Below are 20,261 nucleotides of genomic sequence, written 5' to 3' on the forward strand. Positions count from 1 at the left end.
ATTTTAGACCGCTTTGACCTGAATGTCTGTGCAGTGCTACAAAACCCATTAGAGTCCCACCCAGCAGCCTGCCTCCTGGATCCCCATCCCCTGCGCCGTACAGCTCTGCAGCATGCCAGGCAGCCTCCCCAGCAGACTGTAGCAGAAGCTGCCGTGCGGCAATCCCAGCTGAAAGACAGCACGTCCCAGATCCCTTTTCCCTCTGCCACCAGGGATGGACATGCATATCTGGACTGGGAAGGGCTGTGACATTGGCGTGGTGCCTGCCTGTCCATTGGGATTTCTCATCTCCCAAGCTAACCCTGCAGTACTTTTAGCAAGCAATTAGAATATTTTTTTCTTCTTCTTTTTAGTAGTCTTTGTCTACATTTGGATTTTCAAAAGTAGCAAACTCAGGAACTGTACAGGTTAAATAAATGCAATCTCAGAAGTCGACTAGAGGCTTAATGGCATAATCCCTACTTTGCCATCCCCACATCCCAGGACACAGGGGAAAGGGGAGGATATACACATATGAAAGATTCATCCTGAAGGATAACACAAAAATAGAAAAGACAGGGGGACGAGACAAGACTTTACAGAAATGGCAAACACAGCTTGCATCCAATGTGAATATTTAAGGGAAACCTGTTATATCCTTCAAACTCCAAAGTACCATTTCTCACAGAGAATCTGTATCAGCCGCTAGGAAAAAGGGAAAAAATAAAACCTCCTCAAAATGTCAAAGACCTAAAATCCCCCCTGGCTTACAGTTTCTATCTGTATCTCAGCTATTTATAAAGCCAATCTCCACCATTTCCGTCATACATTTCAGTTACACATGTCCTGAGCTAGCAAACTAGTGGATACAAACCTGATCTACATAACCATGGCAATAAGTGAAGGTATCTGTACACACTCTAAACTGTGCTTATTTAAATAACAGGAATTGCTGCATTTGATTTATAAAGAGATGAGTAGGTTTCTGCATGAAACTCTGCTAATAGTTGAAAAAACCTGTTCTGCTATGGACTGAAAATGGGCTCTCCCCACCCACACATGCATCTGGGATTTGATCACCGACCTTTAGGAGAAACCCACAAAACCTATTCCGCTTAGGAGAGTATATTACAGGGCAAAGGAAAACCTTGCAGGCTTGAGATTTGGGTGGAATCTATTTGTTCCACATGTGCAAAGACTGGATGAGGAATTGGAGGATCCGCAACAACCAAACTGAAACCTCTCCATGTGTTACACACATAAGCCACTCTTGATTGAAATCCTGTAAATCTTTTCCTTATATAATACGTTTCCTTGTCTGGTATAGCTTGATTTCAATTTATACTGCTCTTTTTTTCTTTCCATCATGTTCAAAACTATCATAAACAGTCTGTAAACTCTGTATTGCAAATGGCTTTCTAATAATAAAAAAAGGTATTTTCAGAAGAAAGATCAGTTCCTCATGTCTAACTTGAAAAAGAGACACTGTCACGCAGTCCAAGGTAGAAAAAAAAGATCTATTACTCTTAAAATCATTATAATATGGTAAAAAATATAATAAATATGGGAAGGAATGTTCTACAGACTCTAAATAAGGAACCAAATTTCTGGCAAGAAAAGAAATACTTTCCCCAAAGGAAGTTAAAACTCATGGAGCATCCCTGATGGAGGTATTTTCTATATGAATTGTTTTTAAGAACTTGAATACATATTCTGAAAAAACTGCCTATGTCTAGAAAAAACCCAAATCACAGGCAAAATATGTATTTTCTCTACCAATGAAGTTAGCTGCTTCTTCAGTGAAGTACTTGAAATCTATCATTTGTCTGAAGGAAATGTAATATGCCCCCAACAGATACCCCTGCAAAATCCTGTTTACTTATACCATGATAATATTCCTCACCAGAGCAAACATCTGCACATCTACAACAAATGCTTCAGGGATCTCTACTTGCCCTTTCAGGAAACATCTGTGTCAATACACCTCAGTGAAGATGTTTTCTGCAAAAGAAATCTATCACCATGTTCTTGATTTATTATTATTTACTGTTGTGCTGTCCAAACGATCCCAAAATTTTATCCCCATTTCTGACCATCTGTATAGCTTTTGTTTGCTTGGATGGTTTTACAAGGATGAAAGCAGCATTTCTGAAACACTATAGTGAGTATCGCTGTAGTTAAAGCAAAAAACATTGGACTTTGATCTTTGGCATTTATAAAAGCTAGTTTATAATCAGGGTGTCTTATCTGTTCTTAGAAGGCAAAATGGTACATTTATGAAAACAGAACTTCTAAGGAAATAAACCTATTGAACATTAATTTAAAACGCAAAAGCATAAAAAGATTTTGTCCTTTGTAATGTGAAGAAAGCTTGTTTCCAATTCTCCAAATATTTTAACAAGCAATATTTTGTATATGCAAGCTTTGCGATATCAACTGACTGGTTATTAAACATATTTGAGCTCTTCCCCTGCTCTCAGCACACTCACACACACACAGACGTGTGATATTCATGTTAACAATTTGTTTCTTGGAGGGAAGAAACCAGTGTGCTCTCAGTCCAGTTATCCTGAAGGTTGCCTCAGGTTATTTTAGTTTTTATGTTTAATATTTCAGGGATTTTATGGATTTACCAAAATACCATAATTTTTATTTTTAAATCACTTTTTTTTTTTTTCCCAAACAGATCCAATCCAGATCGGACCTTATCATACTCTGTTTCAGTTCACTGCCACCATATGTGAGTGCTGTCAAGGCTGTAATAGATAAAGTATCTGGCTCCAGGGCTGGTTTCACTGTGGTTTTGGAATACAGATTTTATAATATGCAGTTTCCTTCCTCTGAAGTCACTGGGCTATTCAGTAGAATAAGGTTTCTGAGGTACAGGTCAGATCTTCAAAGGCACATAGGCACCAAAATCCTGTTTAAGGATATTCTACTGATTTGAAGTGAGGTGCCTGCCTTATGCCCTTCAAAGGTGGGGTGGCGGGGAATTCCCCGCACCATAGCTGGAGCCAGGTTAAACAGGCAGTTCCCAGACAATCTCATGTCTCCTTGTCCCCTAGCCTCACTGCTAGGCCACTAACATAAGACGTAGGCAGGACATGCCCTTCTTTAGGTGAGACTCAATTGATGCAAACAGAGCCATCCTCAGATTGTTCCAATTCATGCCGTGGATGAGATTGAAAGACCTGATGGATTTTTTGCCCTTGGATTGCTTGAGTTTCTGTGTTGTTACTGCATATACACGTGCAGTGAGCTTGCTGCACAGATGGTCTGCATACACATGCCTCTGGTATGGACATCTGATGCTTCTGGGCTGCACCAGACGGGCTGAGCAGGAGCAAAGAGGCTGAATAGCACATAAGCAATAGTGTTGATAGTGTCCAGAAGCACTGTGCTTTCTATGTCTTCTGAAGCTGGCCCAAAGCTGCCCCAAAGCATCAGATCTGCTGTGTTGGTGTGTCGTGATAACAGCACATGCCTCCAGCAGAATTCATCTGCAGCAGCACAGTAGCCACGGCTGCAAAGTCTGGATGGGTGCCAGCGTACTTGGAGCTATTGTACTGGACCTTCAACCAAAGCTGCTGTAAGCCCAGAAAGTCAGCCAAACACAGCAAAATCCTCAAAACTAAATTAAATCACCAAGAGAGAAAAAGAGGACATGTGCTGGAAAATTCAGCTGTATGGCATTTTGACTCTCAGCTCCAAAGGAATGTTACCTTGCTTGGCTGTCCCCTGGGCTCTGGCTATCTTATTTGGACTTGTGCTTTCTGATAGATCAATGTTCTCTGATTTCTTGGGATGTGTGTGGACAATGGCAGATTTAGGTCAAAATTTTCAGTGGCAGAATAACAATTGCAGCTGTGTATATGTTCATTAAGAAAAACAGTTTTGAAAGGGCCCTTCAGGCCAGAGCTGCACTACAAAGTCTTGTTGCTTTAGGTGTTTTAAAAGGTGCATATGACTGGAGGAAGACGCAAATGTACAATGTGTGTACATGTGTACAAAATTTAAATTGTCAAGCCAACAGGATGTAGACTGGGCATGTTTGATTGTGTTACAGGTCCTGCCATAAAAGAGGTAATAAGAGGCAGGGAAGAAGCCTGGCTGAAGGTTCCCAAAGGTTTGCCCTTACTCTGAAAAGCTGTGTCATTGATTTCAGAGGGAGAAAATAGAGCCCTCATGTACGTCGATTATAGTCTAAAACTTGTTGGCCAAAGTGGGAAAGAGTACGTCAGGAAAAAAAAACCCACACCACAATTTTCCCGCTACTCAGATTTTTTTCCCTAAGTCATCATCAACCACTCTTTGTGCCCACCTCCTTGGTGAGTTCTCATGTTCCTACAGAGCCAGAGCAGTGTATACCACCATGATGCGGTATTTGGTGTCAAAGTGTATCTTCCCTAACTACGTATATGAAAAGCAGGTGTCCGGATCCCCAGCAAGTTCCCCACCCCTTGCCCTGGATCTGAGAAAGATGCAGGTCTTTGGACCCGTGCTGGGAAACCCCAGGGAAGTGTAGGGCAGATCCAGGCCTCTCATAGGCCTGTGGATGGGGAGAAGGGGTGAAGGGAAGGCAGATGGGCACCCCCCGAGGATGGAAGAATTGAGCAGATATTTGAGCAAAACCTTACGGGCAATTGCTTCCAGCTAATCCCTGCCATAATTTTTCCCACAGCAAAGCTGATCCAGTACATCATTTCCATGAGACAAAAGGCAGTTTTATCACTGCTCACTTCTACTGGCACTTGCTTTTAATCATATAGTGTATGCTGACATCTGGTGGCATTCAGTAACCAAATCTTCATTAAACAAATAAGTTTCATTTTTAAGGAGTCTGCATTCTTATTTTCCCTTAGTTGGGTCCAGGAACAGGAATCCTCCCAGACCACTTCAGACTGGGGATTAGTCTAACGCACACGTATGGGACTGGCATGGTCCTGGATCTCTTGCGAGACACTTACGTGGGCACTGGCCTCCAGGTAAGGAAGGGACCATCAGCCAAGGGACCTGACTGTGTTCAAACACAGTCGTTCCAGCACAAAGTGGAGCAAACAGAATCTTACCATTCCCCATTCTGAACACAGAGAATCACTGCACTAAAAAGGAGTGATGCAAAACTACCATGAGCTTTAACAGGAACAGAGCCCCTGTAAAGTCTTAGCTGGTAACACTTCTCCTGTAATTTATTTTATCTTTATTTCAAACTGGAGAAGAAGCAGCAAACCGGCATGTATGAATAGCAAGTGAGATGTACCAAAACCTTGTTTCATGGCAAGTGAGAATAAGTAGCATGGAGTCAGCTGTCATGGTTTAAAAGATATCCGTGATGTAGTTGTTCCATTAAAATTTGGATTAAAATCACGTTTAAATTTCATTTCCTCCAGTCCTTACCCTGCTTTTGATTAGTTTTAAGAGCAGTTGATGGTCTTGTGATTTGAAGATTTTGCATTTTAAATTTTGTGTACATGGTCTGGAATTTTATGTGAAATTGTGGGTTTGATCTTTGACCTCTGTTTACTACAGTCCTGATTTGCCACTAATTTGATAGCAAGCCATAAGGGCCTACTGTAAACAAGCTGCTCACTTTACATGGCTATGTTTGGCTCCTAAATGAAGAAGTATGTATGGAATATACTTTGGGTACTGTAGCCTCCTAAAGAAATAATAAAAACCACATCACTGCTTAGCTCTCCAGGTAACATTTACATTTGGAGAAAATAAGTTGCATGCCTAACAGAGAGAGAAAATGCAATTCTTATCCATCTTAGGTTTGTTTGTTTAAAATTGTTCTTTAAAGTATTTGAGAGCTCAGGCCGCCTCTTTTGAAGTCAGTGGGAACTTTGCCATTGATTTTAAAAGGATCAGGATTAAGCCTAAATTGGTAGGGTCTAAAAGGCAAAAATGAAAATGTCCAAAGTCTACAAATCTCTCACTGATCCACCATCCAGAAAGGAAGGACAAAAGCCTTCTCCAAGGTCTGTAATGTACATCTTGATTCCAGGACTCCTGTTTTTTGTACATTTGTAGACTTCAAGATGGAAAGCAACTTCCAGTCGGGACTGTAATTGATAGCATATGAAGTAGTACATACTTGCACCATGGACTTGTAAAGCTGCTGGGGGAAGGGAGGTGAAAGCTGCTTGTAAAAATCAACAGACTGTCTGTAGACATCTTCCACAAGTTATCCTGTGCTAACACTACACAGTATACCCTGCCTGCAACCCACCCCAGGCAGATTCCCCTGCTCACAGGTTCAGGCCTTCAGGTATGGCCTTACACACAGGAACTGACCCAGCAAAAGTCTGCTTGTAGACACTTAACTCAGAAACACGTCTGATCATCCTGCACAAGCTTAGGACTTTTTGCACTAATGTGGCACTAGCAGCCATGTCCTCTGAGTGGTGGGTAAAAGCAAGGTCTTCAACTTTCTCCTGTATCACCAAGCTGGGACCATCCATCCCAGCAGTGAACTTCCCATCACCTGGGCTCTATCCTCACAGTGGAGAGAAGATGGTGGTAGGAACACCTAGGTACCCTGGAGGAAGGGCAGTTTTCCTATTTGGCAGAGGAGGAAACCATAACCTCTTTCATTTTCTGGCTTAGGGAGTCTTGATAACTGTGACTAGAGCCCAGTAGTCAAGGATGTGGACTCTTCTCAGCTAAGAATTTGGGTCATCTACAGTGACGAAGTGTAAGCTCAGAGAAGTGATGGGACATGGGCAAGCAAACACAAAAGGCCCTCTTCTTTCCTCTTCAGACACCCAAGTGTATTGAGTATCTGAAATGAAGTGACCCTGATGCCAGGTCAAGCTATCCATGGATGACTTCAGGAGGCTAAAGCAACCAGAGGTAGGAAACTGCATAATAACTCTGTTGGTTTATGTGGTGCCAATATAAGACAAGCCAGAGTTCGGGAAGATACATGGATCAAGCACGGTCCCAGATCATCTGAACCTGAGGCTGACAAAGCACCCATTGCAGTCTCCAAAGCCTTGTGACCCAACAGAGGAACATCATCTTCTGTTAACAGAGACCCATGTTTGGCCAAAGAATATCAGATAGAAATATAGCATCAAAGTAAGGGAATCCATGCAATTAAAACCCACAATACTCTCTTGTGTCTGCATTGCTCAGAAGTAACCCAAGCTGTTAAGAGCCTGACGGGAATGACTAGAGAAGGTGGATGCCATTTCTCAGGCTGTGTAGCCCCTTCTTTTCTACCCCAAAATGACTGGCAATAGAATGGGAGGTGTCAAAGATTGCCACCTTGCAGATTACTGAGTTTAATCAGCCTCGAGATTTTCTAGCAAACCAACTCAAGCAGCATCTACTCCATCTTCACAGGTGCTACCTCCTGCTGTGTGGTACTCAGAGGGAGCGAGATGCTACTCACAGGGAGAATCAGTGCTGTCCCGATTCTGATGTGAGTCAGCCACCACAGCCAGACACAAACTTGTATTTCTGTTGCCTTTGCCCAGGTGTAAAGACAGACAGAGCCAGCAACAGCAAGTCAGGTCATCTTTCTGAAGATACTTTCCCTGAGGTATTTTTTGAGCTACCCCAGATTCCCCACAGTACAAGGACAACAACCAAAAATACACACACAGGGAATTATACATGGTGCATTCTGAACATGTCCCCAGCGATGTGAACCTGACTCTGGTGCCAGATCTCTGCTGTGCTGTTTTGCTAATGTATTGTGGTGCCCACTGAAAACACCTTATACTTCCATGGTTTTGAAGTGGCTCCAGTCTATTCTGCTGGCCCACCTGGCAGAGGTGCTTTGAAGGACCCTCAAACAGAACTCAACTTTGGGCAGAAGCTTGCAGCACAGCTGAGTGCCACTGAAAACTGGAAATAATGTTCTCAGTCAAAACATCCTGCAGATCCCATCTTCTGCTTCCGCTTCATGGGACACTTCCTCAGAATATTTTAAGCATCAGTCTCAAGGGCTTTAATACCTTTATGCCAATTACCTCAGCATCACTTTCAGCCTGAAAACAGCAATGTGCAAATATAGGGACATTTGCACATACTGAGTTGTTTTTTTCTAATGGAGGGTGGTGACTGAGCAGAAATAGTTTCTAAAATGCTGTTTACTGGCTTACAACGTAAAGAAAGGTCAAATTTGTCTGAATAACTTTGGGGTTTTATACATGCAAGACAATTAGAGATTTTTAATAAATAAAGGATGCCATAAGGGCCCCTGGCATGTTTAGACAGAGTGGGCATGTCTGGACCCAGTGTGGAACAGCGATCTATCACTGCTAGATCAACTTCAAAAGCAATTCAACAAGGCCTCCACATACACAACATCACAGAAACCTGTTCCAATAGCTTTCTTATGCAAGAGAAAACCACAGTCACATTTGTATTTTAGGCAGTGAACCAACAAGAATGAAGCAAAACAACAGCAACTGTCCTCAAGAGATATTTTGGGCTGCTCCTCTCCTCCCACTCCCCTTACACTCCTTTTCAATCTCTTACCAGTTTGTGCATTTTTGGCGACAGAGAACCATACTGCAGAGGTCACTGGCAGGCTGGTGGGGACCAGTGCAGCTTTTGGCTACCAAAGACAACTTCCCCAGCCTGGGGAAGCATTGACCTCTTTGCTCCCCATTTTGAGCTGGGGCAGAGGTGACTGCGGGTGAAGGAGGCAGAGGAACAGGAGAATTTTCCTCAGCCCAGCAACCCTTGACTACCAGTTGCTGCCTTTCCTCCTCGCCCCAGGATCTGCTATCCAACAAGTGTAAATTGAAGATGACAAATAAGAACATTAGCCTGGTGTTTCTGCTAAAATGATCCGCCTTGAAGTAGCTGATGTTGACACTTAAATTGTCAGCAGACTTCCAGTTTAGCGCTCCAGTTAGAAGAATGGGTCCATTCACACTTCCCTCTGAGCTATTGTTTCAACTCTCTCTAGACTGGGCAAGTATCACTGCAGCAGTTTACAATCCAGTTCCACTTTAAAGGGTTTTTTTGCAACCATAACCCAAATTGCCTAGAAACCTTTTTTTTTTAAATGTAAGCTTAGACTCTGGAGAGTAATTACGCAATGCTGTAAAAATAGTCTGCAGCAATTTACATAGCTGTGAAATATTGGAGCTGTTTTTTTCCAGTGTACCTGTGTATACATGGCTGCTCCAGTATTTACAGAGGACTCACTGGAGCTCCCATCACAGAAACTGGTATTTCAAGTTAGGCCATAAACATGAACATTGTATTTCTTGTTCTATGTTCTTGTTCAAGTTAGGCCATACACATGAACATTCATTTCTTGTTATAAGGCAAGGTTTTGTATTTTGGGGTGTTACATCATCATCTAACTGAAGCACTACCTTCCCCCTTCTGCCTTTCCTATGTCACCTTCTGGCTGGATTCAAATAACATCCTTGTGGCTAATGCAGGCATTGGTTATGTAGTCAAGTAGGATAGTATTAATTTAACTTCAGTTTCTTTCCTGTATTGTGTGTTCCTTCCATTTTGAACAATTTAATCATACTGAGGGGCTGTATCCTCATTTCTCTCTCTGCAGTCAACTTTGCTGCTGCTCACTTCTATTAGGTATTACATATCCTTGCCTACTGGGAGCTCAGTCCCCAGCCTGCTCTCCTGCATGCTGACTTGTTCTCTCTTGATGCATCTCGCTTATGGTAGGACCACCAGTCCCACTGGAACTAAGCAATCAATCCCACTTCTTCTTAAAAGAAGGTGAAAACTCTGTTGTAGCAGGTGGTAGAATAACTGCCCACTGACCCTTGTCTGCTATGCTGTTTGTCAGGACTTTGGACATTTTCAAGCCCAGCTGACCAACAGGATAAACTAATACAACCCAATCCTTTCAAAGTACAGTTATGAGCTCTCTGGATTGCAAGCAATTATCTTGTCCAGACCCTGAAGATGCAGTGGCTTAATTCTTCCTTTCTGTGCTTCTCTAGAAGCCTATTTCTGTCTCCCATGTAATTCTGCCAGGCTCCTACCCTGCTAGCTCCTCTCCCATTTAAGGAGCTAAGTTGTTGTTTTCCCCAGGAGAGCTTAAGTGATCAAATCAAAACTAACAGAATGAATGGATAAAGCCACAGCCTGGGAACAAATCTATTGCCTGAAATCTCAGCAAAGAAACTATTCAGGAAACACTTACAAACAAAGAATACATGACAGAAGTAAGAATTTAAGCAAGTGACTATATGCATGTGGGAACAACAACTTCCAAGTCTTGCAATCTAGCAGTGAAGAATTAATAACTGACCATCAGATTTAGGCATTGATTTGAAGGAGTTAAATTCCCAGGCTGCCTTTTCAGAGCAGGGTGGGGCATTGGGGAAGTCAGACAGAAAAAAAAAAAAGGCACCTGAATGCCCTGGGAAGCAGCAGCAAAACCTTCTGTCAAGCTCGCCTTCCTCTCCTATGCTACAAATACTCCCCAGCTGAGGGTCTCCCAGTGCCCACCCGCAGTCGCAGCCCTCGGCTGCACACACCTGCGTGTGGAGTGACCCACGGGAGCAGCCTTTCCCACACCAGGAAGCAAGTGCCACGTCCCGTCCTGCTCGCCTCTCCTCACAGCCACCCGTCCCCACTGGTGTGACAGCACATGGCATGGCCAGTGGCCGGGGCCTGAGGGCAGGGACATGGGCATCCTCCCCGTTTCGGAGTGGGCATCCTGGAACACATCGTTTGGGGGGCCGGGCACCGGGAGCGGGCCCCTCTCCGGCCCCTGGTACAGCACACACAAGGTAAGTCCCTGACGTGCAGCACCATGCTGGGGCCCAGGAACAAGTGGGCTCAGGGAGAGCGGGGTAATCATTTCAGCCTCTCCCCAGCGTCCTCCGAAGAGCCCCCTTCCAGAGCCTGTTTGCAGCTGACACCTGCTCCCCCTTCACCCCGTTGTCCAGCCCGCACCGCCCTGGCTTCCCCCTCCAAGCAGTCCTTTCTGAGTAGAAACAGGCAGAGACCTGTGCTGTTCTGCGCTAGAGCATTGCTGGTTTTTGTCATTGGTGTTTCTGCCTCTGTCAGTGCTGACAATGCATTTGGGCAACTGCAAAAGAGAGACTGAAGTGGCCCCCGAGAACTAGCAAGTTGAAGCATCTGCTAACAATAAAAATGAATTGGAGGTTGATTAAACCCTTTACCTTTTCCCTGCTTTTTGCTTCACAAACTAGGAGGCATGGGAGGATAGTCAACATTCTTGTTTTTCGCTGCATAAGAGGCAAACCATTTTTTTACGATGCAAAGTATTGGTATAAATTGTGCATAAAATGGCTTGCAACTAACGCTCTCCTTTCTCTGCGAGCAGCCCAGTAGCAGGACATAGCCTGGGGAAGGTCCCAAAAACTTTCCCCTCTGGATTCTGCGTTTGCTACTGGGTGGATATCCAGATGGCAGGAGGCATTTCTCCTGTTCATGTTCTCAGCCCCATGTTCTCAGAGGGAAGGAAACCTGTGAATTCCTGTGCTCGGGCCCCCAGAGCAGCAGGCCTCCTGGCTGATGGCTGGTGGCCGTGCTTCCCGGGACCAGAGCTGGAATCTCTTATGGGAGACAAGAGTGTAAAGCCAAGGGTTACTGTGGGTTTGGGAGTTAGGGTCCCAGGGCTGGGGTGCTTGCAGAGTTGCTGGAGGAAGGCAGCAACAGAGAACGCCCTTGGCATGGGGACACCCACCTGCACGTCACGGTGGGGTTATTGGTTTGCTTGCAAAACGTGCCAGCCCTGCTTCTATACTCCTTGGAGTGGTTGTGTGAGGATTGCTGTGTTTTAAGCCTGGGAAGACCTCAATCATTTTTTAGTGTTGCTTGGGCATCATGGGCGAGACCGATTTTCTGTCCTTCTACTTGAGTTGAGGCTTTGGACCAGGTAATGGGCAACTAAGGGTCATGTGTTACCGCCAGCCTTCATTTTCCCAACAGTTAAATTCTTCTGTGCACCCCCATTTTCACATTTTACATTTCTGAAAATATCAGAAACCATTTCCTCCCTCCATTCCTGGCCATGATTCAGTGGATCAGCCCAGTTTCACGTCTTCACACAGGGGCTCTTTCCCTTCCCCTTTTCCTGAGGCCATTTTATCCCCTCGGTTTGGTTTGAAGAGGAGCTCTTTGCTTTCTGCCTCTACAAGAGACCATAACCGCACCAGCTCTCATCTGCCTTGAAACATCCCAGGAAAGCTGAGGTGAATTGCTTTTGGGGGAGTATTTTTCAGCCCAGTCAGCGCCATGAACCATCAGGAGGTGAAAGAGTCAGATTCCTTTTCAAGAGCCCCTAGACATGAGGGGTTCACCATGGCTGCTGGTCACAGCTACCTAGTGCCGTGTGGGCAGCAGAGACACCACATGGGATCACCAGATCTGACACGTGCATTAGGGAAATCCATGGCACTGGAGCAAGCCTTAAACAATGTCTGAACACACAGCTCCCTGGAAGAAGTTAAAGTGCCTGTGTCCACGTGGCTGTGTAGTGTAATGCCTCCTTGTGCTGGCATTACATTTCTTTGGTTTTTTTTTAATTTGGGTTATTCTCCTGCCAGGTCCCTGATCAGGCTAATTGGTGGTAGCTGTCCGCATGAGGGTAGAAGGAGGAATGCGTGGCCATAGGGAAAAAAAGGGTGGAGGCAGGCCTTCTCCTTGGCGTCAGTGTGGATGTAGCTTGGTTGATGCTGCTTAAGGAACTGCACCTCTGAAATCAGCAACACAGGATCCCGTGCTCCCACAGCCTTCCCTGTCTCAGCGCTGCGTTACATGTCACGCGACATGGGCATGTTTAATGATGCAGTAAAATCTGATGAAATACGTACTTAGTTACTTGAAGTATTTCCTGACAAAATAATATTATTGTAATATTTTTGAGTCTGCTGGAGTAATGAATGTAAGGAGCCACCATATGTGGACTTCTTCTGCGTAATAGAAAGTGTACGTAATTGCCACAGTTTAATCCTTTTTTATTTCCCTCAGCACTTCTTAAAGGTTGTTTATTTATTTCCAATGTTGTTTATGGACAAAAACATTTTGCAAGATTAGTTGAGATTATTATCTACAATATTGATGTTCATTTGACTTTGTATCAGAGAAGGAGAAAACAGCTGGGTGAGAATATTCAATGGAAGTTCGGATGTGATACTTCTTCCATAACTCAGTATTTCACACGGCTGTTGTGTGTAGTCACTGTGTGTAGTTGTTCAAGTGCAGAAGCTGAGTTGAAGATGGAAATTCATTTCACTTCTGCTTCTCTTTCCTCCTTTGCCTCTCTCTGAATAAACTCGGAGTTATTACTGGCTGCCCAGACACTCACCTCGAGAGAATGTTTTATTTCATGGGTTGTGGTAATAAATCATTTCGGCTCTATATTTGAGGTTTAAAATGTTGACAGCTCCTTCAGATGGATCTGTGGCCTCTTGTCCCGTGACAATATATCACAGCCTGTCACAGGCCATACGCGCAGGTGGCGATTACGTGCAGCCAGGAAAACTGATCCTTTGTGTGGTCTAATCAGCGGGCGGTGGTGGCTGCTATCAGGTGTGATGAGAAATCCCACAGATTAACCACATCGTTGTGAGGTCTTTCTAGGCTGCCTTCTATCGTATACATGAAATCTAGATCTCCTGTGAAGTACCACAATTAAGGTTTTTAGCTCATTCTGTTCAAGGAGAAAGTCTTCAGTGCTTCAACACACCCCACCTTCCTAAGGGCTTGATGTCCAGTGCCACTGAGCCTCAGCAAGGTGAGGGCGTGGTCTGGTCCCAGTTCCTTCCAGTGGCAGCACAGTCTCTGCTGGTACTTCTGCTGCTGTGGGGACTGCTGCCCCTGTCCTGTGAGGGACCCAGTGCAGGACGGCAGGGAGCTGCCACCATGGAGAGGAAGATCATTTCTCTATTTCCCTTGGCTGAGGAAGCACCCCAGAAACAGTGAGGGCCTCTTCAGCTGGCATTGCCACCAGAGAAAAGGGTTGTCATGGCACATCCTATGAATATTCACAAGGATATTTTAAGCACTTAAACAATGACATTTCCAACTACAGTTTTCAATCAGGGAAAGCTCTAGAGCAAGCCAAGGTGTCCACGGAAGTGAGGGTGGGAGCCAAAAGGGCAGCATGGCCACAGCACATGTGGGTTTCAACCAGGGCAGCTTTCCTCTGCAAGAAGCAACCACCAGATATTATCAGGCTCTTAAAGGTGAAGGCAAACCCTCCTGCTTTTTTCCACTTCACATGTTTTGTAGATTTATTTTAATGCCATTTTCTCAGTCTCTGTAGGGTACCTCATGCTGCAGTCTGCTCCCTGATGGACTGCAGATGTTAACTGTTACAGGTTAATCAGTAAACCAGTCCCTGAGCATGGGGAGAGTAGAGACAAACATGTCCTCACCCAGCTGTCTGCTGCTATACTCATCTGTGAAGACTATGGTGAAAAGTTTTTCCTTTTCTCCCCCAGCTCCTTATTCTAAAACTATTCACTGCAAGTAAACAAGGGTATCAAAACACTAACTCTATTTCATTGTGTTGTTCTTTACCTGTCAGATTTCAGAGTTCACACAGTTTCAGTTTCCTTTATCTTATGGGGGAATGTGTATGGGAAAAAATGCATACTGTCTTCTTAAGTGGGAAATGTGTGTTATTTTCAGTCCTTATAAATCAAAAGTTAGGAAGAGAACTTTGTGCAGCCTTTCAGATACACCTTTTTTGAATCAGTCATAGGGAATCCAAAAGTCAAAGCTTATAATGAAGAAACATTGCAAACAGTTGCTACCAGTGCCGATGCACACTCTTCTGGTGTTGTTCTGCTGCTGGGAATCCAGCAGCATTTCCATGGCTTAGTCCCCATTTAATTAGGCTCTGCTAGAAAAGGATGTGTGGCTTTGGGTCATAAATGCAGGACTGTCAGCTGGGCCAGCTTTGCACCCAAGCTTTCAGGCTCTGCCAGAGCTGTAGGTCTCATCTGCTGGGGGTTGTGCTCTGAACAGCTTTAGTGTGAGCGAGAAGCTGACATAAGAAAGAAAAATAGAGCACTGGTTAGAAAGGGTCACCTATACCTTTCTTACAACCTCATACATCCATTCTGCCTTGCCAAACATCAGCTGTCCCTGCAGATGTAAAGATCACAACATGTCTGGTGTGAAATGAGCATACAGCTCATAAGCTGCAGCCTCCAGGTTAAAGAAAGATCAGTTGCTGCATGGGAAGTTACTCATTACTCAAAGGTAAGGGATATAAGTACAGTAGAGCCTTACCCCTTGCCTGTCCCCTTGCACAGTACCATAGGCATGTTTGTATCATTGCGACTCTCAAATTCCTTAGGGGAATGTAGCTTTTTTCCTTCAATCACTGCAAGCAGAGAGGGAGTAAGCTGTGGAGCTGTTTATACCTCTGAATATAGAGGAGGCAGGGAATGGGACAGCAGGTCTGGAATAGATGCCCTAGGTGGGAAAGTAGCCCAAAGGCTGGGGGTAGCATGCAGCTTTTTGAGCCAGCCTGAGGAGTGACCTGCTTATCTGGTTTCCACCCAGCACTACTCTGTGTCCCAGAACAGCCTGATTTCCTAGTGCTGTGTTATTGGCAGGCCTCTATCACTCAGCTTGGTTATCTCCTATCAAGGCTGGAAGAAGTCAGGTGCCTGTGGCAGTTTCCCCCCAAAGCTCAGCATGGTACTGGGCAGCAGATACAGCAAACCAACTCAGGTCTGTGTTTTGAGCCTGGGGCACAGACCCAAAGCAAATGCTATTGATGGGACAGCTCATCCTCCATCTGTTCTGGACACTTTCATCTCTTCAGCATTGCTGGCAGAGCTACTTGAATGAGTGCTTCCTAGCCTGACAGCCAACAGAAGGTAGTGAGCAAAGCTCTTTTATTTAGGCTGACAACTCACAGTTCATTTTAACTAAAGCAGCCTTGGTGGCTCCTCCTGGAAACCTCAGCCAGGACATTGGAAACAACTGCCCTCGCAGGGCTGAGGCCGTGCTGAGCACCAGCTATAGCTCTGCCGAGTGCCTGTTGCCTGATTCTCACTGGGCTATTTTTCCCAAATCTCAGACTGTTTTCAATGCTTCCCCTCCCAACGGCTGCCATGGTAAAATGAGTTTTCAGTTTTTCAGAGGACATTAACGAACACACGCATTTGATTTTTTTATTTTATTTTTAATCATGAAGGTGACAGTGAGTTAAACAGGATCTTCATAATTACGTTAATCTCTTTTAAGAGGTTTGAGAATATTAAGTTGGAAATTTCTAGGCAATAAGGAACATTAAAATTCTTGCCATTTGTCAGAAAGTGGGGTGCAGAAGACAAATGCAAGGAAACTTGAGTAACAAGTTATACATATCCTACCTAGTGCAGAAATTAGTTTTGCTTTGGACTGCTTCAAAATGGTATTTTACAGAAAGATTGGGGGCATTATACCAGACTCTGTCTGGTATCCAGCTCAGCCACTGACTACAGGGCTTAAAACACTGGCACTGCTCTTCAGCAGAGTGATCCAGAGCAGCAGAATCAGATTTAGTCTGGAGCCAGTAGAGCAGGGTGAGTGCTCCTCTTCCCTTAGTCAGCACTGAGTAGGAAAGACTGAATCCCTACCCTGCTTTGGAGGTGTCTGGCTCAGTGCAGCTCTTTGCCCTCCCTGCCCCCAACTTCTAGATTACTCTGCAAATAAAATCGGCAGTGGCTACTGTGTTGATTTTGGTGTCTCACAGCCTTGCCTGGGAGTTGCAAGGTGATGTAGGGTGAAGGTCTGGCTGCTTAGGCAAACACCTGTCTGCTCCTGAGATTTCATGAGGTTGCTGCGTGGATCTAGGACATGGCTGCCACCCAAAGATGTGGTGTTTCTCCCATCTTGAATCTATGCTTCTGCTGCTTCATTTGCCCCAGCGCTCATTTGAGTCCTTGATGAGGCAGTTTGTCTGGCTAAAGTGACAGGAAAATACTCATTGATACAATTTTTTAAATAAAAGTTGCCCTTCTCATAAAATCTCACCTGTGGCACTGTGGCCCCTTACAATTTTGTGACCCAAAGAAGACTGTATTGCTCTTTGAAGCTGAAGTATGATCTTCCTCTTTCTATAGTCTTGAAGTTTGCTTTGGGCATCAAAAAAAAAGATATCTGAATCTTACCCTTGCATGTCTCCAACAGTCCACTGGATCTGATTAACTTCTGTTTGAAGGAATCAAAAGAATCCAAATGACTCAAGTAGAAATTTGACCAAACTCAAACCCCAGGGTTTTAGAAAGATGAACAAACAGCAGACTGTGCACTTTGTGAGGACCTTTGGCTAACCTAGTAACTGGAGGTTGCGATTATTCCATTTGGTGTTTTGGTGACATGTATAAACTGTTATGCTCATGTTTATAATGTCACCACAGATTGTCCCAGAAGAATGGCATTTGTTAATGTGAACAGTTGGGAGATATGCTTTCCATTCTGTGACTAATCTGGACTTTGAAACGTACTGCCAGCAGCTTCAAAAGACAGCCAGTTGGTGTGCGAATCAACGGCAGGCCTGGAGCAGAGATCTTAAGAAATATGGCAGTGGTATTTGCAGAGTGTGCTCAAAGGAAATAGTCAATATCAAACTAAACAGATGTGTACTGCTTAAATTGAGCTTATACCGGTGTAACTTAATTATCCTCCATGATGTCCATGATTGATTTACATCATCTAGGCTAGAAGCTTTGGCCTTGTTTGGTGATATGAACTGTTTTGCCCATAATGGGGGAATGAAGAGAGATTATGGAACTGTGGTAGAGACAAATCACGGGATCTTTGGAGTTTAACTCTTGGATGAGTCATGCAGTGACTCTCTGGCTATATTCCCCTTTGTATCCTGCTGCGTTCCACAGAAAGAACCCTGTGATGCAGAGGCCTATGGTGAATACAGGGTCTGGACCATGATGAGTGCAAGGTTTGGAGGAAACCCCCCCACATGTGGAAGCAATGACTTACAGCAAAGCAAATGCTGGCTCCTTGGACATGGCTTCTTCATGCTGGTTGAGGTGAAGTAGTAACATAGAAGTACATATCCTCTTGTTGACAAGCCTAGCTCTTGCTGAAATTTAATCCCCTAGAACCAAATCAGCTTCATGGGACCTAAAAACTCCATCAGAGTCTTAGCTAACATGTCCGATGACTTAACTGTCATCCTGCTCAAAACAAAGTCATCTTGCCAGCTGATAAGGATTGCACTTGAAGCCTTTTTCTTCAGCAGCCAAGGATATCTCCACTGGAGAGAAATTCCTGTGAAAAACAACCAGAATGTGAGTTTAGTGTACATAACAGACTTGTACCCAGATAGTTAACTCCCAGTTAAAATCTAGTTTAATTTCTGGGGGCTTCAGCTTGGGAGTAAATAAATTGTGACTCCATTTACTTGCTTTATGACTCTAACCCACTATTTCTTAATGTTTCTCTTATGGTTTTGTGGGGGGTTTTTTGTTTGTTTGTTTGTTTGTTTGTGGGTTTTTTCCTGCTTTGGAGTTGTCACAAGGTTCTTGTATTTATCGACTTCTGATTACATTAATCTCTTTCCTTTGTTTCTCTTTCTTTCAGTGACAATCTTTTGCTCCCTGCAGTGACTAAACCACCATGAACATTATCATTCAGTGTCTGTGTTATCATGCAGTAATGACTCAGTCATCATGTCAAGATGATGGAGAGCAAAGCTTGTAGTGTCTGCAGAAGCTTCAGTCAAACAAATAATAGCAGCTTTCATCTGATCAAGACTCTAGCTCCATCTCTTGACTATTGTACTGGTTTTGGCCAGAGTTAATTTTCTTCATAGTAACTTGTATGGGGCTATGGTTTGGATTTGTGACAAAAAAAGTGTTGATAACATGGGGATGTTTCAGTTATTGCTAAACAGTGCTTATACAGCATCAAGGCAGTTGCTGTTTCTCACACTGCACCGCCACCGAGTAGGCTGGGGGTGCACGAGAAATTGGGAGGGGACACAGCTGGGACAGCTGACCCCAGTTGACCAAAGGGATATGCCATAACATACGACATCTTGCTCAGTAATAAAAGCTGGGGGAAGAAGGAGGAAGGAGGGACTTTTGGCATTATGGCATTTGTCTTCCCAAGTAACTGTTATGCATGATGGAGCCCTGCTTTTCTAGAAATGGCTGAACACCTGCCTGCTGATGGGAAGTAGTGAATGAATTCCTGATTTTGCTTTGCTTGTGCATGCAGTTTTTGCTTTACCTGTTAAACTGTCTTTATCTCAACCCATGAGTTTTTGCACCTTTGCCCTTCTGATTCTCTTTCCCATCTTGCTGGGGGGGGAGTGAGCAAGTGGCTGTGTGGGGCTGAGCTGCTGGCCCCAGTTAAACCACAACATCTATAGATCAGAGGCTGCCAGGACAAATTAAAGGGCAGTGCATGGTTTACAAAAGCATAGAGATGATGGCATCTGACTCATGAAAAGGGTGCTCAGTTTTCCTTCATTTTTTTAATTCTGAAAGGGAGTAGACTGACTTTATCTTCATGGCCCCATCTCTATAGTAATCCCTGTCAAGAAGAAACTTTCTAATCATTCTATCCTATACTAATGCTAAAATACCAGAAAAAAAGTTCTATATAGGAGAATCCACATAAAGTACAGTTGCTGAAAGATCAATAATACTCAAAACTGGGGAAAAAACTCACCACCTTGTTATGTCTTTAAGTGCAACAGAGAACATAAAAATGTGATTAAGGTACCTAGAAGGGATCATACAGCTAAACTGATTCCTGTTTTCTGCAGCAGAAGTCAACTATGTAGTAGATGTTTTGGATTCTTGTGAACTAGACACTCCTTACTTCAGCACCCACCATGAACTACAAAATGGTAACCAATGCTTTAAATCAGGTTACAGTTTCTAGTAAAAGGCACAACTGTAATGTGTCACAGGGAGACAGCTGGGAAAACATAAGCCCATTGCCTATATCTCAGGCCCCTGCAAGAAATTCACGTATGAGATCATTTCTTTAAAGAGTTTATTTGTTATTCCCAGATTTGCATCTTACAGTTTTGACCAGAAGTATCTGCAAATTAAAAGCATCCAGTTATATGTTTGTGTGTGTACATACCCATATACATACGTGTGAATATTTTAGAGAGTGCAAGACCTTTTGTTTTTAAATCATCACTGATAATCTAGCAGTTGTTTATATTTAAATGAATAATGTTGCTAACCAGAAGGTTCTGCCTTCTGGAGTCCAGTCATTTCTTTTGTATTAGGAACTATCTGTAAATGATTAAGACGCTCTGTGGAAATGAAACTAGGAGACCAAGTGCGTGAGGTGCAGGAAGGAAAGCAGGGAACTAA

The 20,261-nt window shown here is 43.9% G+C and overlaps 1 protein-coding gene across 2 annotated transcripts in view; it reads left to right on the forward strand.

The window, feature by feature from the left end:
- The first annotated feature begins 10,337 nt into the window (after nucleotides 1–10,337).
- The window catches only part of NIPAL2 (NIPA like domain containing 2), a 52,085-nt gene continuing 42,161 nt past the window's right edge, over nucleotides 10,338–20,261 (forward strand). For both annotated transcript variants that reach the window (XR_003923176.2, XM_030012808.2), the window contains exon 1: nucleotides 10,338–10,718. Coding sequence is in view for 1 of the 2 variants with exons in the window: in XM_030012808.2 (XP_029868668.1) it covers nucleotides 10,614–10,718 (105 nt within the window). In the remaining variant the exon portion in view is untranslated. The remainder of the gene's footprint in view (nucleotides 10,719–20,261) is intronic.

The sequence above is a fragment of the Aquila chrysaetos genome, chromosome 4 (assembly GCF_900496995.4).
Source record: "Aquila chrysaetos chrysaetos chromosome 4, bAquChr1.4, whole genome shotgun sequence".
Taxonomy (NCBI): Eukaryota; Metazoa; Chordata; class Aves; order Accipitriformes; family Accipitridae; genus Aquila; species Aquila chrysaetos.